The 14,543-nt window shown below is 45.4% G+C and overlaps 1 protein-coding gene across 1 annotated transcript in view; it reads right to left on the bottom strand.

Annotated features, from left to right (window-relative positions):
* Positions 1–11,490, bottom strand: part of AHNAK2 (AHNAK nucleoprotein 2) — a 61,104-nt gene extending 49,614 nt beyond the window's left edge. The window contains exon 1 of the mRNA XM_027698541.1: positions 10,694–11,490. Coding sequence (XP_027554342.1) covers positions 10,694–10,748 — 55 coding nt within the window. The 5' untranslated portion in view covers positions 10,749–11,490. The remainder of the gene's footprint in view (positions 1–10,693) is intronic.
* Between the last annotated feature and the right edge of the window lie 3,053 nt (positions 11,491–14,543).

Consider the following 14,543-nt stretch of genomic DNA (forward strand, 5'->3'; position numbering starts at 1 on the left):
GGCAGCTCAAGGCCCACAGTCATCATCCAGCGAGCTGCAAAAGGAAAAAGTCATCCTGCCAGATGTTACCTAGAGCCTTCCAGCAAGGCTGCACATTAATTTTAAGAAACAACCACTTTATGAAGACCAAACTGACCAGGAGCTGGGCATAGCAGAACAGTGCCAGAGCCAAGATTGTGGGAACATTGAGTATGTGCTCTGGGTCCAGCCAACATGAGACAGACAGGAGCCTGAAGCAGCGTTTCCTTCCCAACCATGGCAAGATTTTCTTAGCTACCTAACTTAGTTCAGTGGCCCTGCTTGTTCCCCCTTACAACTTCCCTCTTTCTGGACAGAACATGTCACTACCAGGAACACCCATCCCTTGGGGCAGGAGAGGATGGCAGCACATCAGCCTCTGCCTGAGACAAATCTTGCAGATGGTAAACCTGGAGAGACGATACAACAGACAGAAACTGTAGGGTGGAGGGATTAGGCTCAAGTACAGGTTTGACCTAGTCAAGGCTTGGGCCAGGAGAGCACATCTTCACCTGGACTGCACAAGAAACGTGATGGAAACCTCAAGAGCTTTTGGAGACAGATGTGAGCAATGCAGAAGCTGGAATTTAATAAGTAGAACAAGGAGGAAGGGAATGTTGGAAAGATGGGTCTGGTGGGAAACAATCCTCTCAGCTCTGTAGCTAAGATTTGCCCCTCGTGCACTTTCTGCCCACCACAACTGCATTTCACAAATGCTCCAGCACACAAGTTCATAGGGAAGACCCTGCAGGAAGAACTTGGGTGTTTATTAATAGTAGATGAAGAAATTGCGTGCTATGGCTTCTCTAGCCAAGGTGTCTCCAGTGATGGCCAAACAATACAATTCCTATCTTAGACCTCAAGTGTTCAAGGCAAAAGTTAAGACCGACCAATATACAGAGGACCCACAGCTGGAAATTCATGAACTATTGTAATTTCCCTGGAAAGCCTGGAAATCTATGAATAAGTGGTTTTCACTCATGAAAGATGTAAGCTTTTTAAAGTGCCACTTTTCCAGCAGAAAGAAAGGTGGTGCAAATAAAAAAATACTGGTTTTAATTTTGACTGCACCTGCTGACACTGACCTGGTGGCATATGGAACACATTGAATGTTTCATAACACATAAATACTGTGTCCCTCCGTACAGGATGGACTCAGGACTTTACATAGTCTGATACACTGAACGGCCACCCTTTCTCCTGTACCTGTACTGACATCTCACAAGGCAACTAAAAGCTGATTTCAAAGCCAATGATCCTTCCTGGGGGTCCCACAGCCTTTTGTATCCTTTGTCTTTCATTTCAATCAGCCATTTCAATAATGTCAGTTCATCACTGTCTATTTATCCTCAAAACAGGGATATATCCCTCAGGTTTGGGCACATCCATGAATCTGCACATCTCATCAGTGATCACAAACAATGAAGGACAAGCACAGTTGGTAGCAATAAGGGTGTAGCTAAAGGCTTTTGCATCAAGTCACACCTTCCCCCAACCTCTAGGCTGAGAAGTCTGTGCATGCTCCAAGTCCAGAGAAGTGTGAGACTGAGGATACCAAGAGCCAGCGTGGGTTGATGCCTGGTTAGAATCCTTCCATGATCCTTTGAAGTATCCATACAAGACAGAGCAGCAAGAATTACGAGAAAAATGACACCCTCAAGCCAAGACAGACTTTTATTCTGAAAAACTACTTAAATGCAATCTGCTGCTGTGTAATATATATGCCAGAGGGACAAAATATGGTGTAAAGATCTCAGCAAGCTGAGATCCAGCTTACATATTTGGCCTGTTTAATCCAAGGATGAAAATAATTACACAAAGTCAGTCTAAGCAATCCCAGAAGGATTTGAACATATGAAATACAGTCATTGCGAGAAGCGGAAGGAAGGGAGAGCTACACCAGTTTCAGTTCCCCTTGGCTTTCTTAGGCTTGTGTGTGAATTTGGCCCAGAAAACTGTCTGGCACTGGGGATGGTGATCATTCATCCTTTCTATTTGCACAAGAATGTGGGAAGGGCTTAGAAAAAGCTCCTCTTCTCCCATCTGGGGGCCTGGGCGGATGCCAGTTAAGTTCAATGATGCATAACCATTTCAAGAAGCTCCTTGCCACTCGCTATTTTGCAGGCATTTGTAAAGAAAGCAAATGTACATGCCACAGCAGCACCTAGGTTGCTCTGTCAGGATGGGGAGTATCTTACTTTTCTCTGCTTGTCGTGACAGCAATACCAGGCAAAGGGAAATAAAACCAGTTTATCACCTTAGCACACATCCAACAAGATTTTCAAACTCCAGCAGCCAGAGAAAAGAGAGAGAAGAAACCTAACACACAGGTAGAAAGTCTTGATGTGGTATGTGCTCAGAGAAGCAAGACACTGCATCTTCTTGAGGGCACCAGGTGCCTCTCTTCCTGCACATCAGCAGCAAGGCAGCACGAGGCAAAGCAACAAGGTGTGCTGCAAGATGGGAGCTCCTACCTGGAAGCCGTGGGCAGGTTTCGGTCCCGGTCTCGGTCTCCTGGCTGACAGCTGTCCCTGCTGAGATGAATGAGGTGCTTTGGGTCATTCATGCACCCAGGTCCCAGGGTGGGGCCAATAGGGAGGCTTTGGCTCCAAACCCCGCCCCACATCATGTGAGCCCTTCCCGGTGAGGTCTTCCCAAAGGCCACTCCCGTCTCTCATGTTTCTGCAAACCCTCAGGAGCTTCTCTGCGAGTTGAGTGGCCAATTGCAGACAGGCTGCCTTGCTTTTGAGTGCTCGCCAAGACTTCGTTTGTTTTCTCTTCTGTTTCAAACATTCTTTGTGTCTTTCTGGCTCGATTAATTAGCTACAATGCTCAGCCTCTCCAGTTTTTAAGCTCTGCCCAAATAATATCTGATCAGACACAGAGAGCCTTTAAAGCCCAGACTGAAGCTATGGTGGAAAAGGAGGGTGCTCTCTGCCTATGGCAGGTTCATCCAGCGGATGCACAGAACATCTGAGAAGACATGGTGGCTTGGGGTTAATGTCATGGTAGGGTTTGTACCTTGGTTTCTGCAGTGCCCTGCAGCCAAAACTACCACATCTTTGCTCCCAGTCATGGCACAGATCACTGAATTAAGGTAATAGTGAGGTCACTATCAACACCTGCAGTTGCAGGAGGGGTGGCTGGGACATAGAGAGGATGGCACTGCAAAACTCATTGGCTGCAAGGGAACATCTCCAAGGGTTCCTCAGAAGCCATAAAGGATGAGAAGACTGAGGAAGAAGCACCTGAGGAATGGGAGGAATAGTCTGACACTGCTCAGAGGGAGAGGTAGGGAGAAAGACAGAAAGGCCATGCATGGCCAAGAAGATCAGAAAGAAAAACAGGCTCAGATATTTGAAGTGATTCTGTCAGATGGACCATCAAACTGCATTTTAGAAGTTTGTCGAAGCTGGACCATTCCTACAGCCCCATGATGTTGCTTGTCTTTATCTACCACAAAGCAGTTTGTCCAGGGGTTAAAACTGCAGTTTTCAACCATGTGGCAAGCTGTTGTAATCTGTCTCTATTACATAACCCAGCAAATATTTTGCTAAAGTTCAGTTTAATTGCAGGATTGATAGTGTTTAGAGGCATATTCTCCTCTATGAATTTTTCCCCTTTGGAAATCAGGGTAGTGGCATGCAAATGGCAGCTTTTCCTCTGTTTGCCTAAATCAGTGGCCGAACAAAGGCACTGTGTTCCCCCTGATACCAGCCATGTTCTGCTTACAAGAAAAAGGTTAACATCTCTCCTTTCCCTACTTGCTCCTGCTGTGGTACAGAACAGAGATCAGAGTGCAAGAGACAAGCATGACACAAGTCAAGCAAAGAACTGGAAATAGGGTAGGGAGGAGGTAAGTTATCCTTAGACCAAATTAGGTGGAGCCCAGCTATTCTTGTGCTGTTTTGCTGAGGTCTCTCTGGATTAAGAGAGGACACAAAGGGGAAGGGAGTGAGACAAGAAAAGTCTTGTTATTTTGCTTTTCCCTGAGACTGTTTATGGGTTGCTTGACATAATTTCATGAACATTCGTGGCAAAGCTTTCCTAGGATGTTTTCTTCCTCCTCCCTTTAATGCCACTGTTGCCTTTCTGGTGATGCAGGATCTGTGTAGCTCCCTCCAAGTCTCCTATTTTCTTCTGCTTCTCCTCATGTGTGTAGGGACTGAAGACCAACCATGCTTCTCTCTTCTTATCATGTCGTTGGCCCTTCTCTGAAATACAGAGAACAGCTGTTGAAGGCTCAGAAGTGCTGACTGTTGGGCCACATCACCAATTGCTCTGTCCTTCACAACAGCTTGAGATCCAGCTTCTTCACACTTTGCTGCTGAGAATCACCTTTTTCATAATTTCTGTACCTTCTGTTTTAATCCTTTCTGGTTTTCTAATCACAGCTTTAATCCCCATTCACTAAAGCTTTTTGTAGTCCAACTACCTCTTCCAGTTACACTAGTGTGAATCCAGAGTAAATCTGCTGGTGTAATTGGGATTGTAAGATATGAGATGACTGTATGTTCCATGAGCCAGAGCCAAAACCAATGTCACCATCGTCAGCATCTTTCTTGCTACTGTTCCCAATATCAAAGAGAGATTGTAGTCTGGGAATGGTGATACTAATCATCAGACATGGAGTTAAGTTGCATAATTTGCCTACTTCAACCTTCTCCAGATGCTTTTCAGCCATTAATTAAATATAGGAGCCCAATAAAGACAAGGGTTATCATTTTCAGGGTGAGGCACTAGGAAGGCAGCAATGTTGTCAAAGGCACATATCAAGAGTCCAGCCTGGCTGTGGTGAAATCCTACATTAAATTTATTTGCTCAAAATCAGCAGTAGGATTCAAAAGAAAAGTCCCTGTCTCTTCTCCCTGTCCTACCAAAATGGCAATCCCACTGGAAAAATGGGTGCCACAGAATGGGTGCTGAGTCTTTTCCGTGCCACAGTTGTGTCAAATCTGGGGTTGTTGGAGAAATCCTTTCTTGTTGTTTTGTTAAATATTGTCAGAGGAAATTTGAATATGACTGTCTGTGACAAGCCACTCCATATGGCATTGGCTTCTCTGGGGCCTATCACATTTCCCCTTCCACTCCATGGCAGCAGGCTTCCAGATCCCTCAGAATTCAGGGGCGGATTTACCCCTTTCATGCTACTGCTGACTCCCAAAGGGATTTACTGATGTTGATTATCAGTCCAAGCTGAGCATTGCTTTGGTACTGCCAGGCTTCGAAAACAAAAGCTCGAAGAACTTGATCTGTTCTGCATTCATCCACATTCACAGCATCTCTCCTGAACAACATCTGATGCCACAGTAGCTTAAAGCATTCTGCTCCATGCTGTGTGTCATGAACTTAAAAAAAAAAAAATAGAAGTCTGGAAAACTTCCCAGATTGTGCAGTGCATTTGCCTTCTGTGCCCTAAGAAAAGGGTGAAGGTGGTAGGGCTGTTTCCTCTTCTTTTTTTTGTCCATAGGTGTGTGTCATGTTCTCACACTGGGATAGTGTGCTGGTCTGCTAGTCTGCTGTGTGCTTCATTAGAAAAAGTTTGTGTTGAGGTGAGATGGAAAGCCCTGTGGCAGTGAAGGACAGCTGAAACAGTTTTGTTTCTTGTCTCTTACGAATTCTATGAACATAGCATTCAATGCAGGTAAAAGAGTGCAGGTGTAATGCAACCGTGTAATTACAATTCATTTACTACCACTAATTTACTAATATTTCTCCCACAGTGATTCTAACAAGTAGACAGATTTATTTTTAATTTTTTTTTACAGCCTGTTCTGACAGAGGAAGTCACACTGATAGAAATCTAATGGTGCAATTGTACTGAAGAAAACTCTGCAAGCCCAGCCAGGACTAATTACTCCAACCTCAAACCTGGCTGCTCTCCTCACAGTGAGGCTCTGTGCAGGCACATGGACTGGCAGGGTTAGTAGAGGAACAAACTAATGGAGACACAGGAATGAAAGGTTACAGTTGTGCAACTCTTATGGCCCCAAAGATACTTCAACACAAAATGAGGGTGTTACGCCAGCAAGGTACATCGACACTACTATTTAGTCATAGTATCTCCCACTAGTATACATATAGGGTTAAGCCTAGAAAAATCTGGATCTGGTGGGCATTTTCAAACTCATCTCTGTCTCATGACTGAACAGAATTATGTAATTGTCTGTGTTGCCATAAAGGCAGGGGTGTATCCTTGAGACACAGCTGTTCCTTTGGTGTTTTAGGGGTTGGTGGCCTTCACTTCCTAGAATGATCAGGCTCTAGCACTGGCTGGCCAGGATGGAGAAAGCTCCCTTGTGCCTTTTCTTTCTAAGCAACACTGCCCATGGGAACTGTTTGTTATCCCCTCTCCTGCGCCTCTTCACTGCCACATCATCCCCAAAGGTGCACTCTAAGTTAGACCAGGGAGAAAACAACCCTCCTGCAACCTCACTGCCAACAAAAACCTCATGGGGATATCCCACTGCTAAGTAATGAGCCCTGAGCACCCCACACATCCAGGTTACCCATGGTGGCTGCACTGGCAGACGCTACGGGACAGATGCACTGGGGATGGGATTGTGGTTGGGACAAGGGTGTGAGGCACAAAGCTTCTGGGAAACGCTTCATCTGCACAGGCCACCAGCACTGGGAGACTATGCGTGCTGCAAGCTCAGATGGAGGATTGTTTTGCAGCCACTCCTCTGTATGGACAATCCCAGCCTTGCTGTTTGTTTGACTGTTTGTCTTGGCAGCGAGTCCCCACATTGAAGCAAGGGTGTCATTTATCTCTGGCGACAGCGCTCAGCAGATCGAGGAGCAATAGCAGCAGCCCCAGAGGCCCTGGCTGGTGGGGGCTCTCCCTGGCATTTGCTTCACATTCCTCCACCTCTTGCACAGTAACAAGGGTCCTGGAAAAGAGGCTGCTGCAGCCCGAGTGCCTTGGACAGAAACAGATGGTGCACAAAACACTGGGTAAAATGCATTGCAAGCTCAAATTGCTCAGGGAAGAGCACTCTACCAAAGCAGACTTGAGATGTCTGTTGATTCTTCTTCCTTCTTGACGTTTTGAAATGCAGCAGTAAAGAAAAATCAACATTTTTCAGCTGGTTTTGGTTTGCTGCTGGGGTATGTCCGTTCCTCACATGAATCAGAAGCTGTGGCAAACACAATGTGCTGTGCCTCTGACGGGTACATACCATCCCCGTTTCTTGCAGCTAGATGGAGAACAGCAACACACTTCATTGCACAGAGGATGGACAAAGAAAGCTTTGTTGCCTGTGGGGCTCTGCCATGCCGATGTTTCTTTTCCACTTGTGCTCATAAGTCACCAAAGGGCCCGTGCGTACCCATTGGAAATAGAAGTGTGAAACTAATAACTAAAAATATAAACTCTGGAGGGAAGCAGATGAGTCAGGAGGGAGGGAAGACAGAGAGAAGCCAGAGGGATGCAATTTACTGAGCCTGATTCATGATGCTGGCAGGGAGCTCCCTGCCAGAGCCAGATGAATCAGATTCCCTTTCAGTCTGTGCTGGCACCACAGTTATTTTGGTGTCACCATGGGTAGAACAAGAGTAGATATTGGGAAGTATTACTGGGCAGAGAGTGAGTGTCTGCTGAAACTGAAACAACTTGTGTCATTTTAACATTATATTCACTGAAAGAAGTAAAAGGAGGGAAAATGAAATATGCTGGTGTGCCAGGTCAGAGCTTCTCCTGAGAGTCAGGGAGGGTGTTCCTCACCCAAGCTGGGGGTCTGGCTCCTACAGGTTTTGTTTATCTCTGTCTCATAGTGGGGCTGTAATAGATGGTGTTGCAGCTCATAGACAAACAGCTTGAGAAAATATTTCTAAGAAAAAAAAGTGCAACTGAGCTGGCATTTTGTTTTAGATCCTCAAAATTTGTGTACCATATTCAGCTGCTCTTAAGATGGACAGCCAGCCTTTGGCATGGCAGATAAGATCAGAGAAAAAGGAATGTCACTGGACTTTTAGTGTTTTTCAGGATGTCACAGCTTGCAATGGAGTCCTGCTCAGGAACTTTCACAGCTCCAGCTGATCTCAGGAACCCACTTGTTATTCTCACACAGTGCAAAGATGAACCCAACAGCTGAGAAGCAGCAACCTTGCGGTTCAGGTGCCCATTCAGGCAAAGGGCTAAGGCACGTATTTTGCTTTGACCCTGTGCTCCAATCCAGTGGCAATCAAGAGGCCCTGCACACTAGCTCAAGTATCTTACTGAATGGGGTCTTTTAAATGGCCATTAGCTTCTGAAGATTTAGATGATGCCCCAAACAAGGTAAAGAATAGATTTAGAAAACATTTGTGCTAGAAGGACCTTTATATTTTGGGAATTGGGCCAGTTGCCACAGTTTGCTGATGCAGACGTTCTCTTCTCCCACTTCTTGTTCTGACTCAAAAATTATCCATGAAAAACATGTTCATCAACAACTGCAAAGTTCTCCCATCATCCTCCAGATGTCAGATCCAAGTGCATGCCTGTGCTTGCCTGGCTAATAAAGAAAACTGGCAAATATTTGTTTATCTGTTTCTCACCTGTGTCATCATGGCAGTCAGCTACAGCAAGGGCAGATGAATATAGCCGGCAGAGACAGCAGCTTGCAAAATGAGCCTATTTTTAACCAGCCTTCCTTCCATGCTGTGGAGGAAACGAGGCATTTAATATCCACTGCTTGATGTGGGATCCATGGTGTGGTTTCCCCCACCCTTGTTGGGATGAGCCTGCCTCATCACCATGCTGATATTCCTTTCTCAAAGCCATATCACATGCCTGGGCAGCCAGCCAGCCTACCTGTCTGAGGAAAACAGAGCTGCTTTTCCCTGCCACGCCCTGACCTCTGAGGGTGAGATAACCCATTGTCAAGAAACATCAGCAATAACTGTTTGGAAAACAGATGCCTGTCAGATTTCACATGCAGCCTTCTTTCCCTGCCGCGTCCTTTCCCAGCACAGACATTGCTGAAGGTGCCATGGTCCCGCTCCTGCTCTGCACCTCCCAAGCACTGGGATCCAGTTGATGCTGTGGCGTGACCCAGTGCAGAAGATGCTCCCCTTGTGTGTAACCCACGACAGCATCCTTTCACACCACCAGAAAACTGGTACCAGAGAAATAACAACTCATGTTCGTAATGTGGTAGAGTTTTGATTCCTTAGCCAAAAACAACAACCCCAAAAATCCAATCCAAACCTTTTTGCTGATCGGTGAGGAAAGCCTGGAGGTTTGTTCTGTGAAGTGCTCTGTTAGTGTTCTGATTTTATTTGTTTCTATTAGGTAGCACCCAAAAGTCCCAAGAAGGTCTCAGATGTGGTAAATAGTAAGAGTCGCAAGAGCCACAAAACTAGTTTGTTTGCTAAATAAGTAAATCTGTGCAGGCAGACAAACATTAAGAAAATGATACTACTGGAAAAGTCACATTTATAAAAGAAAATATTTTCACCAAAACTATGTCAAATATATTTTGAATAAATCATATTAAAATACTGTCAGAGTGTAGTCCTAAAACATTTTGCTATAACCTTATAGCAATTCATTAGTTAGTCTAAACACCAGGTAACAAGCGGGGGTTGGACTGTATCTTTTGTTGGGTGGAAAGATATGACTTATTCCTTGAGTTGTCTCCTTGATTTCAACAAGGCAACTTAGGAAATAATAGGACTGGGAGTTTGACAAACAATTTCTGACTTTCCATTGTTTTGGAAAATATAATCCTAACTATTTACAAAAGAAAACAGAAATAATCAGACTTTTTTTTTAAAAAAACAGCTATCTACTTTTAAGCTATCAAAATGTTTACAGACTGTGTTTTGTAGATTATAACTTCTTCTACGAGAATAAATAGAGAGGAAATTTATTGCAGAATGTAGATAAACACAGCTTTTTGTATATTTTAGGGAGAAAAAGATACTGTAGAAATTTCAGATTCTTGGCATTTTTGTAGACACAACTTTAAGACTACAAGTTGCTTATTTTAAAACAGGTCAATCTCTGCATAAACTAAAGAGCAGATTTGTAATTTATTGATACTCTTCTGCCAGCTAAGAACTGTTTTTCATTACTCCTTTGACTCATTCCTCCAGTCATCACTGTTCTGCTTCACTGATATTTTATATTAAAATATGTATCTTTTCCCCTTTAAAAAAAAAATAGGTTAAATTGCTAATTTCCTTCTGCTCTGCAGTAGGGAAACCCAGGAAAAAAAGCCCTTCTCCCAGAGTGCCGTGTTGTCCAGCCAACAGATCAGATACAGAGCATAGGACACATTGAATTTGCAAACATACAGTACATGGCACAGCTTTATCTATTGTAAATGCCAGGTGGGCTGTATCATGCACTGACTCCTGCTACTTGCTTCCTAATTTCTATGAGAGATGAAGGGCAAGCTCGTGAATTAAGGCATGCAACCCGAAACAGGTAAGTTAGACACGGCTGAATTTAATTTGTTTACTGAGTCAAAGGTTCCTTTAAGCATAGCTTCAACATAATGCAGGAAAGTTTAGAGGAGGTAAGGACAGGCTTTTCTTAACTCTATTTTTCCTTATCTTATTCATGCAGCATCAGAGAAAGCCACACCCCAGCAGCTGCAGGGTTTGCCTGGGAGGTTGAGTCGCAGCGAGAGCAGAGCACAGGAAAGCAGAAGCAGAATACAGAAAATGATAGAAAATGTAAGCCCACCACTGGCTGGAGATCCTGGCCAGTTAGGAAGAACTAGATGAAAGCAGTCACACATCTTGGTAGATTATGGTGGTACAGCAATAACAAGGGAGGAAAACTTTGTCTTTTCAGAGGCTCCCGGTGAAGAATCAGTCCCAATCCAGAGGAGGAGACGGAGACTTTGTGATTCTGTGCTGCAGGAAAAGTGCAGCCAGACTGAAACTAAATGCTGACACACTCCTCAGCCTCTCAGTGAATATACATCCTTGGATGCCAACCAGATTATTCCGGGCTGCCCTGCATTGCATTATGCATCACTGATCACTGCTTCCAGAGCTGGAGCTTCAGGTCATTGCAGAGAGAGGAGGAGTGGTGTGGATGTTCCTAACAGAGTCTGAAGACACTTAGGGAGATTGATGAAGGATGCCAGGGCTGCCAGGCTGCCCGATTGGCTGCTGCACTCCCCAGGCTCCAGCTGAGAGGCCACACTGACACGAGAGCACAGCAGCCTCCCAGTGATGGAGAGAGCCAGGATTAGCAGAATGGAGAAGTATTCTGCACGCTTCCCTGGGAAAACGCAGGGAAGCATGCAAGAAGGGTGAGCAGACACTGGGATTTTAACTTCCCTGTGAGGCAAGGCCTGACCCAACCGCCCCTGAAGCCAGCAGAGGAGATCCCACTCATCTGTCAGTGCTTAAAATCACATACTTAAACCCTGGACACACATCAGAGGAAGGGGTTTGGGGTACATCTTGGAAATGAACTTGTATTCCTGGCTAGCTACTTACCAGCACCAAGGATGAAGACGAACAAGATATATATCAGATTTTCTGTGTTGAACTTATTATAATGCTCAGACATTTCGTTAGTAATTTTTACAAAATGTGGCAATCATCCTGCCCATTCCACGTTCAACCAGCCTGGGGCCAAAACCAGCTGCTGTGCAAGAATGTGCATTAGGTCTGATCCAGTGGTCACTGAGATCAATGAGGCAAGTTTCCCTGATCCTAGTGGGAGCTGAGGAGAAAACTAGAGTAACCAGCATGAGCCAGGAGGCCAGTGCTGCCAAAGACAGGGAATTTACCCATACCATCACCCCTGTTTTCTGACTGTGAGTATGGCACTAGTATTGGTGAGGAGCACAGGATAGGAAGAGACTTCAAGGCTTCATGGTAGAGTTGGCTTCCTTGGCATTTATGTCAAGGAAAGCAACACGTGTGGCTGTACTGCTTATGGTACCCACCTTAGATAATTCCTAGCCTTTAATTCCTCCTGAGGACCATAACCCCCATGACACCCAATTAGCTGGGTCCAGCCAGGACTGTGGGGTTTTGGTGCCTCAAAGATCATAGGAGAGGTGACTCCCTATGAAGTCGGGTCTGTGGGCTTGGGAAGTCAGGGTTCAACTCCCATGGCTTTAGATGTCTACAGAATAAAAACTTACCCATTGTCAAAGGACTACAGTCATCCAGCCATTTGTAGCTGTTAAGAGACTGTGCCCCTGACTTCCCTGTCTGTATTGACCATGCAACCTACAGTCTTGACTCCATGACTGTAGACCCTTGAACCTCCCTGGGAGCCCAGATATCAAGCTTAGGTGTACAGACCTACAGTTCCTCACAGTTAGGTGAGAGGAATGCCACCACAGGTGTCTGTGGGACTGTAGATGCCTGTGATGAGGTGAGCAGAGGAAAGCCTGTAAGTGCCACAGTGCTGGGCCAGTGCCTGTGACAGACACAGCCTTCACTATAGGATGTCAGTGTAAGGTCACAACTGCTCTGCCTGAAACAGGGATATGCACCATCTCAGCACAGTCTATAGAGGCACCACTTGGGTAGGAGCAGTAGTGGCAATTGATAAATGTTTTGTTAATTATATCTCTAAGCTTTACATTCTGCTAACTATACCTGATGGCATAAATCCTTGAGCAGTCCAAGGCCCCCAGCTTGTCATTGCTCAAACATGGAGAAGATGGATCAGAACATAGAGTGGTGACTCAGGGATTTTCTGTAAGCATAGGATGTGGTTTCTTCTATTTGCAGAATGAGCTGATGAAGAGAGCAGTGTGGCATCTGACAAGTGAATTATTCTTAGTGCAGCAGGGGAATAAAAATCCATGTGTTGTTTCCTACTGTTGAAAGCCCTTTAAAAATATGCTTTTGAACATAGTAAAATATTTAGTGAAGATGACAACAGTTCAAGTAAAAATGCAGATGCAAGCACATGTGCATGCACACACACAGGAGAACAGCTCAGCTGGAAGATCCCCTAATTTACTCATTTCAGCCATGTGTTTGCACCTACAAAGCCAAAATATTTCTTGTTGCAGACATCTTTGGTTAGCTTTATTTTTGCTTCTGATGTTGGTGGTGAATTCCTGTAAAATGCAGAAAGTGTGCAGGATACAGAATGCACCAGTATGTCACCATCCAGCACAGGAAGCAGCAGGGCAGGACCTGGAAGAGATCCATAACTGGAGACTAGATTTAAATGAGGTTTCAGAGCTTGAATCATGACATGTGAAGAAATTAGTCCAGCACTGTGCTGCCAGGCACCCCAGCTCTCTGCTTGGGCTGCTGTCTCGTTCTGAACACAAATACACTCTGGAGATACCTAATTTCTATTGCCCAAGAGATTGGATCTCTTCTGGATGGGCCCACAGATGTCCTATGGGAGAAACTCAGTCTATCTGGTCTCCTGAGCCTGCTGAGGCTTCAGACATGATCTGAGATCCAGACTGGATCTCCAGACATGTTTTGTTATGTGTCTTTGGAGCATAATTTATCCACGGTAGCAGGTTTGGGTTTGTCCACCTACAGTGGTTTAGGGTGGCACCCACTTTTGTCATAACACACCAGTCCATGGAGCACTCTCCTGGCATGCAGGTGGTCTGGGTTCAGTTCTCTCCTTGCTTTGTGAGGGTGAGAGTTTGGATCCACGTTTTCCTTATCTCAGAAGAATCAGAGACATAAAGATGGAGCTGCATAGGATCTGGAAAATATTTTCTCTTGACACCATTAGGAAAGGTCCGTGTCTCTTGCTGAATGCATTCCATCAGAGTCTTCACAAATGCAGATGGAGGGAAGGTGACAGCCCCTTCATGAATGAAATGGCCATAAATCAGCAGCTCCTTGCTCTTGGACCAGATGTCACCACAGTGGCAATCACCGCTGAAACGTGGGGTTATCTGACGTGCTATTGGAAAGGACCAAGATTTGGAACTGCACAACCACATAGACCTGCTGGCCAACCTCTGCCAGGGCAAAGCTCAATCTGTCTTCCCTAGGCTCTTCCCAGCCTTCCTGCTGCTCTCTGCAAGCATTTGCAACCTGTGAATAGGACTAACACTGCAGTTTTCTGAGCATACCCTTTTTCTGTAAAATCCAAGTGTCTTATCCTCTGCAAATGTCCTCTCTCCATTGCTCATTACATCTAGCCAGGTGGAGAAGCCCCAGGGCTGGCAGCTGGGTCTGATGGCCTCAGGGAAAGTGTGTCATGGAAATATGCACAGATGACAGAAGAATAGGGAAAAGCAATTGCAATGTGCTAACACTCCCTCAGGGGGTGTGAACAAAAATAAGATAAAAAGACAATACCAGACCTTTCTCGTGACATTTTGTACCCCAGAAGGGTTGGGGTGGGGGAGGAGCAGCCCCTGGTGCAAGTACCCCAGTGAGATGTGGTTTGGGAAAGCTGCTGGTTCGGGGGCCTTTTTCCATCTGCTGTGCAGCCGTGCTGGTCTGTGTCCTTTCACTGCTTGTCATGTCCCCCAGACCAGGCTGAGCTGGCCATGGTATGGCAGAGCTGCAAGGCCTGACCAGGCCACCAGCTGAGCAGTGTCCCAGAGCAAGGCAAAGTCATCACCTATCAG

This window comes from Neopelma chrysocephalum, unplaced genomic scaffold (genome assembly GCF_003984885.1).
Source record: "Neopelma chrysocephalum unplaced genomic scaffold, ASM398488v2 Primary Assembly neopelma1_24, whole genome shotgun sequence".
In the NCBI taxonomy this organism is placed as follows: domain Eukaryota; kingdom Metazoa; phylum Chordata; class Aves; order Passeriformes; family Pipridae; genus Neopelma; species Neopelma chrysocephalum.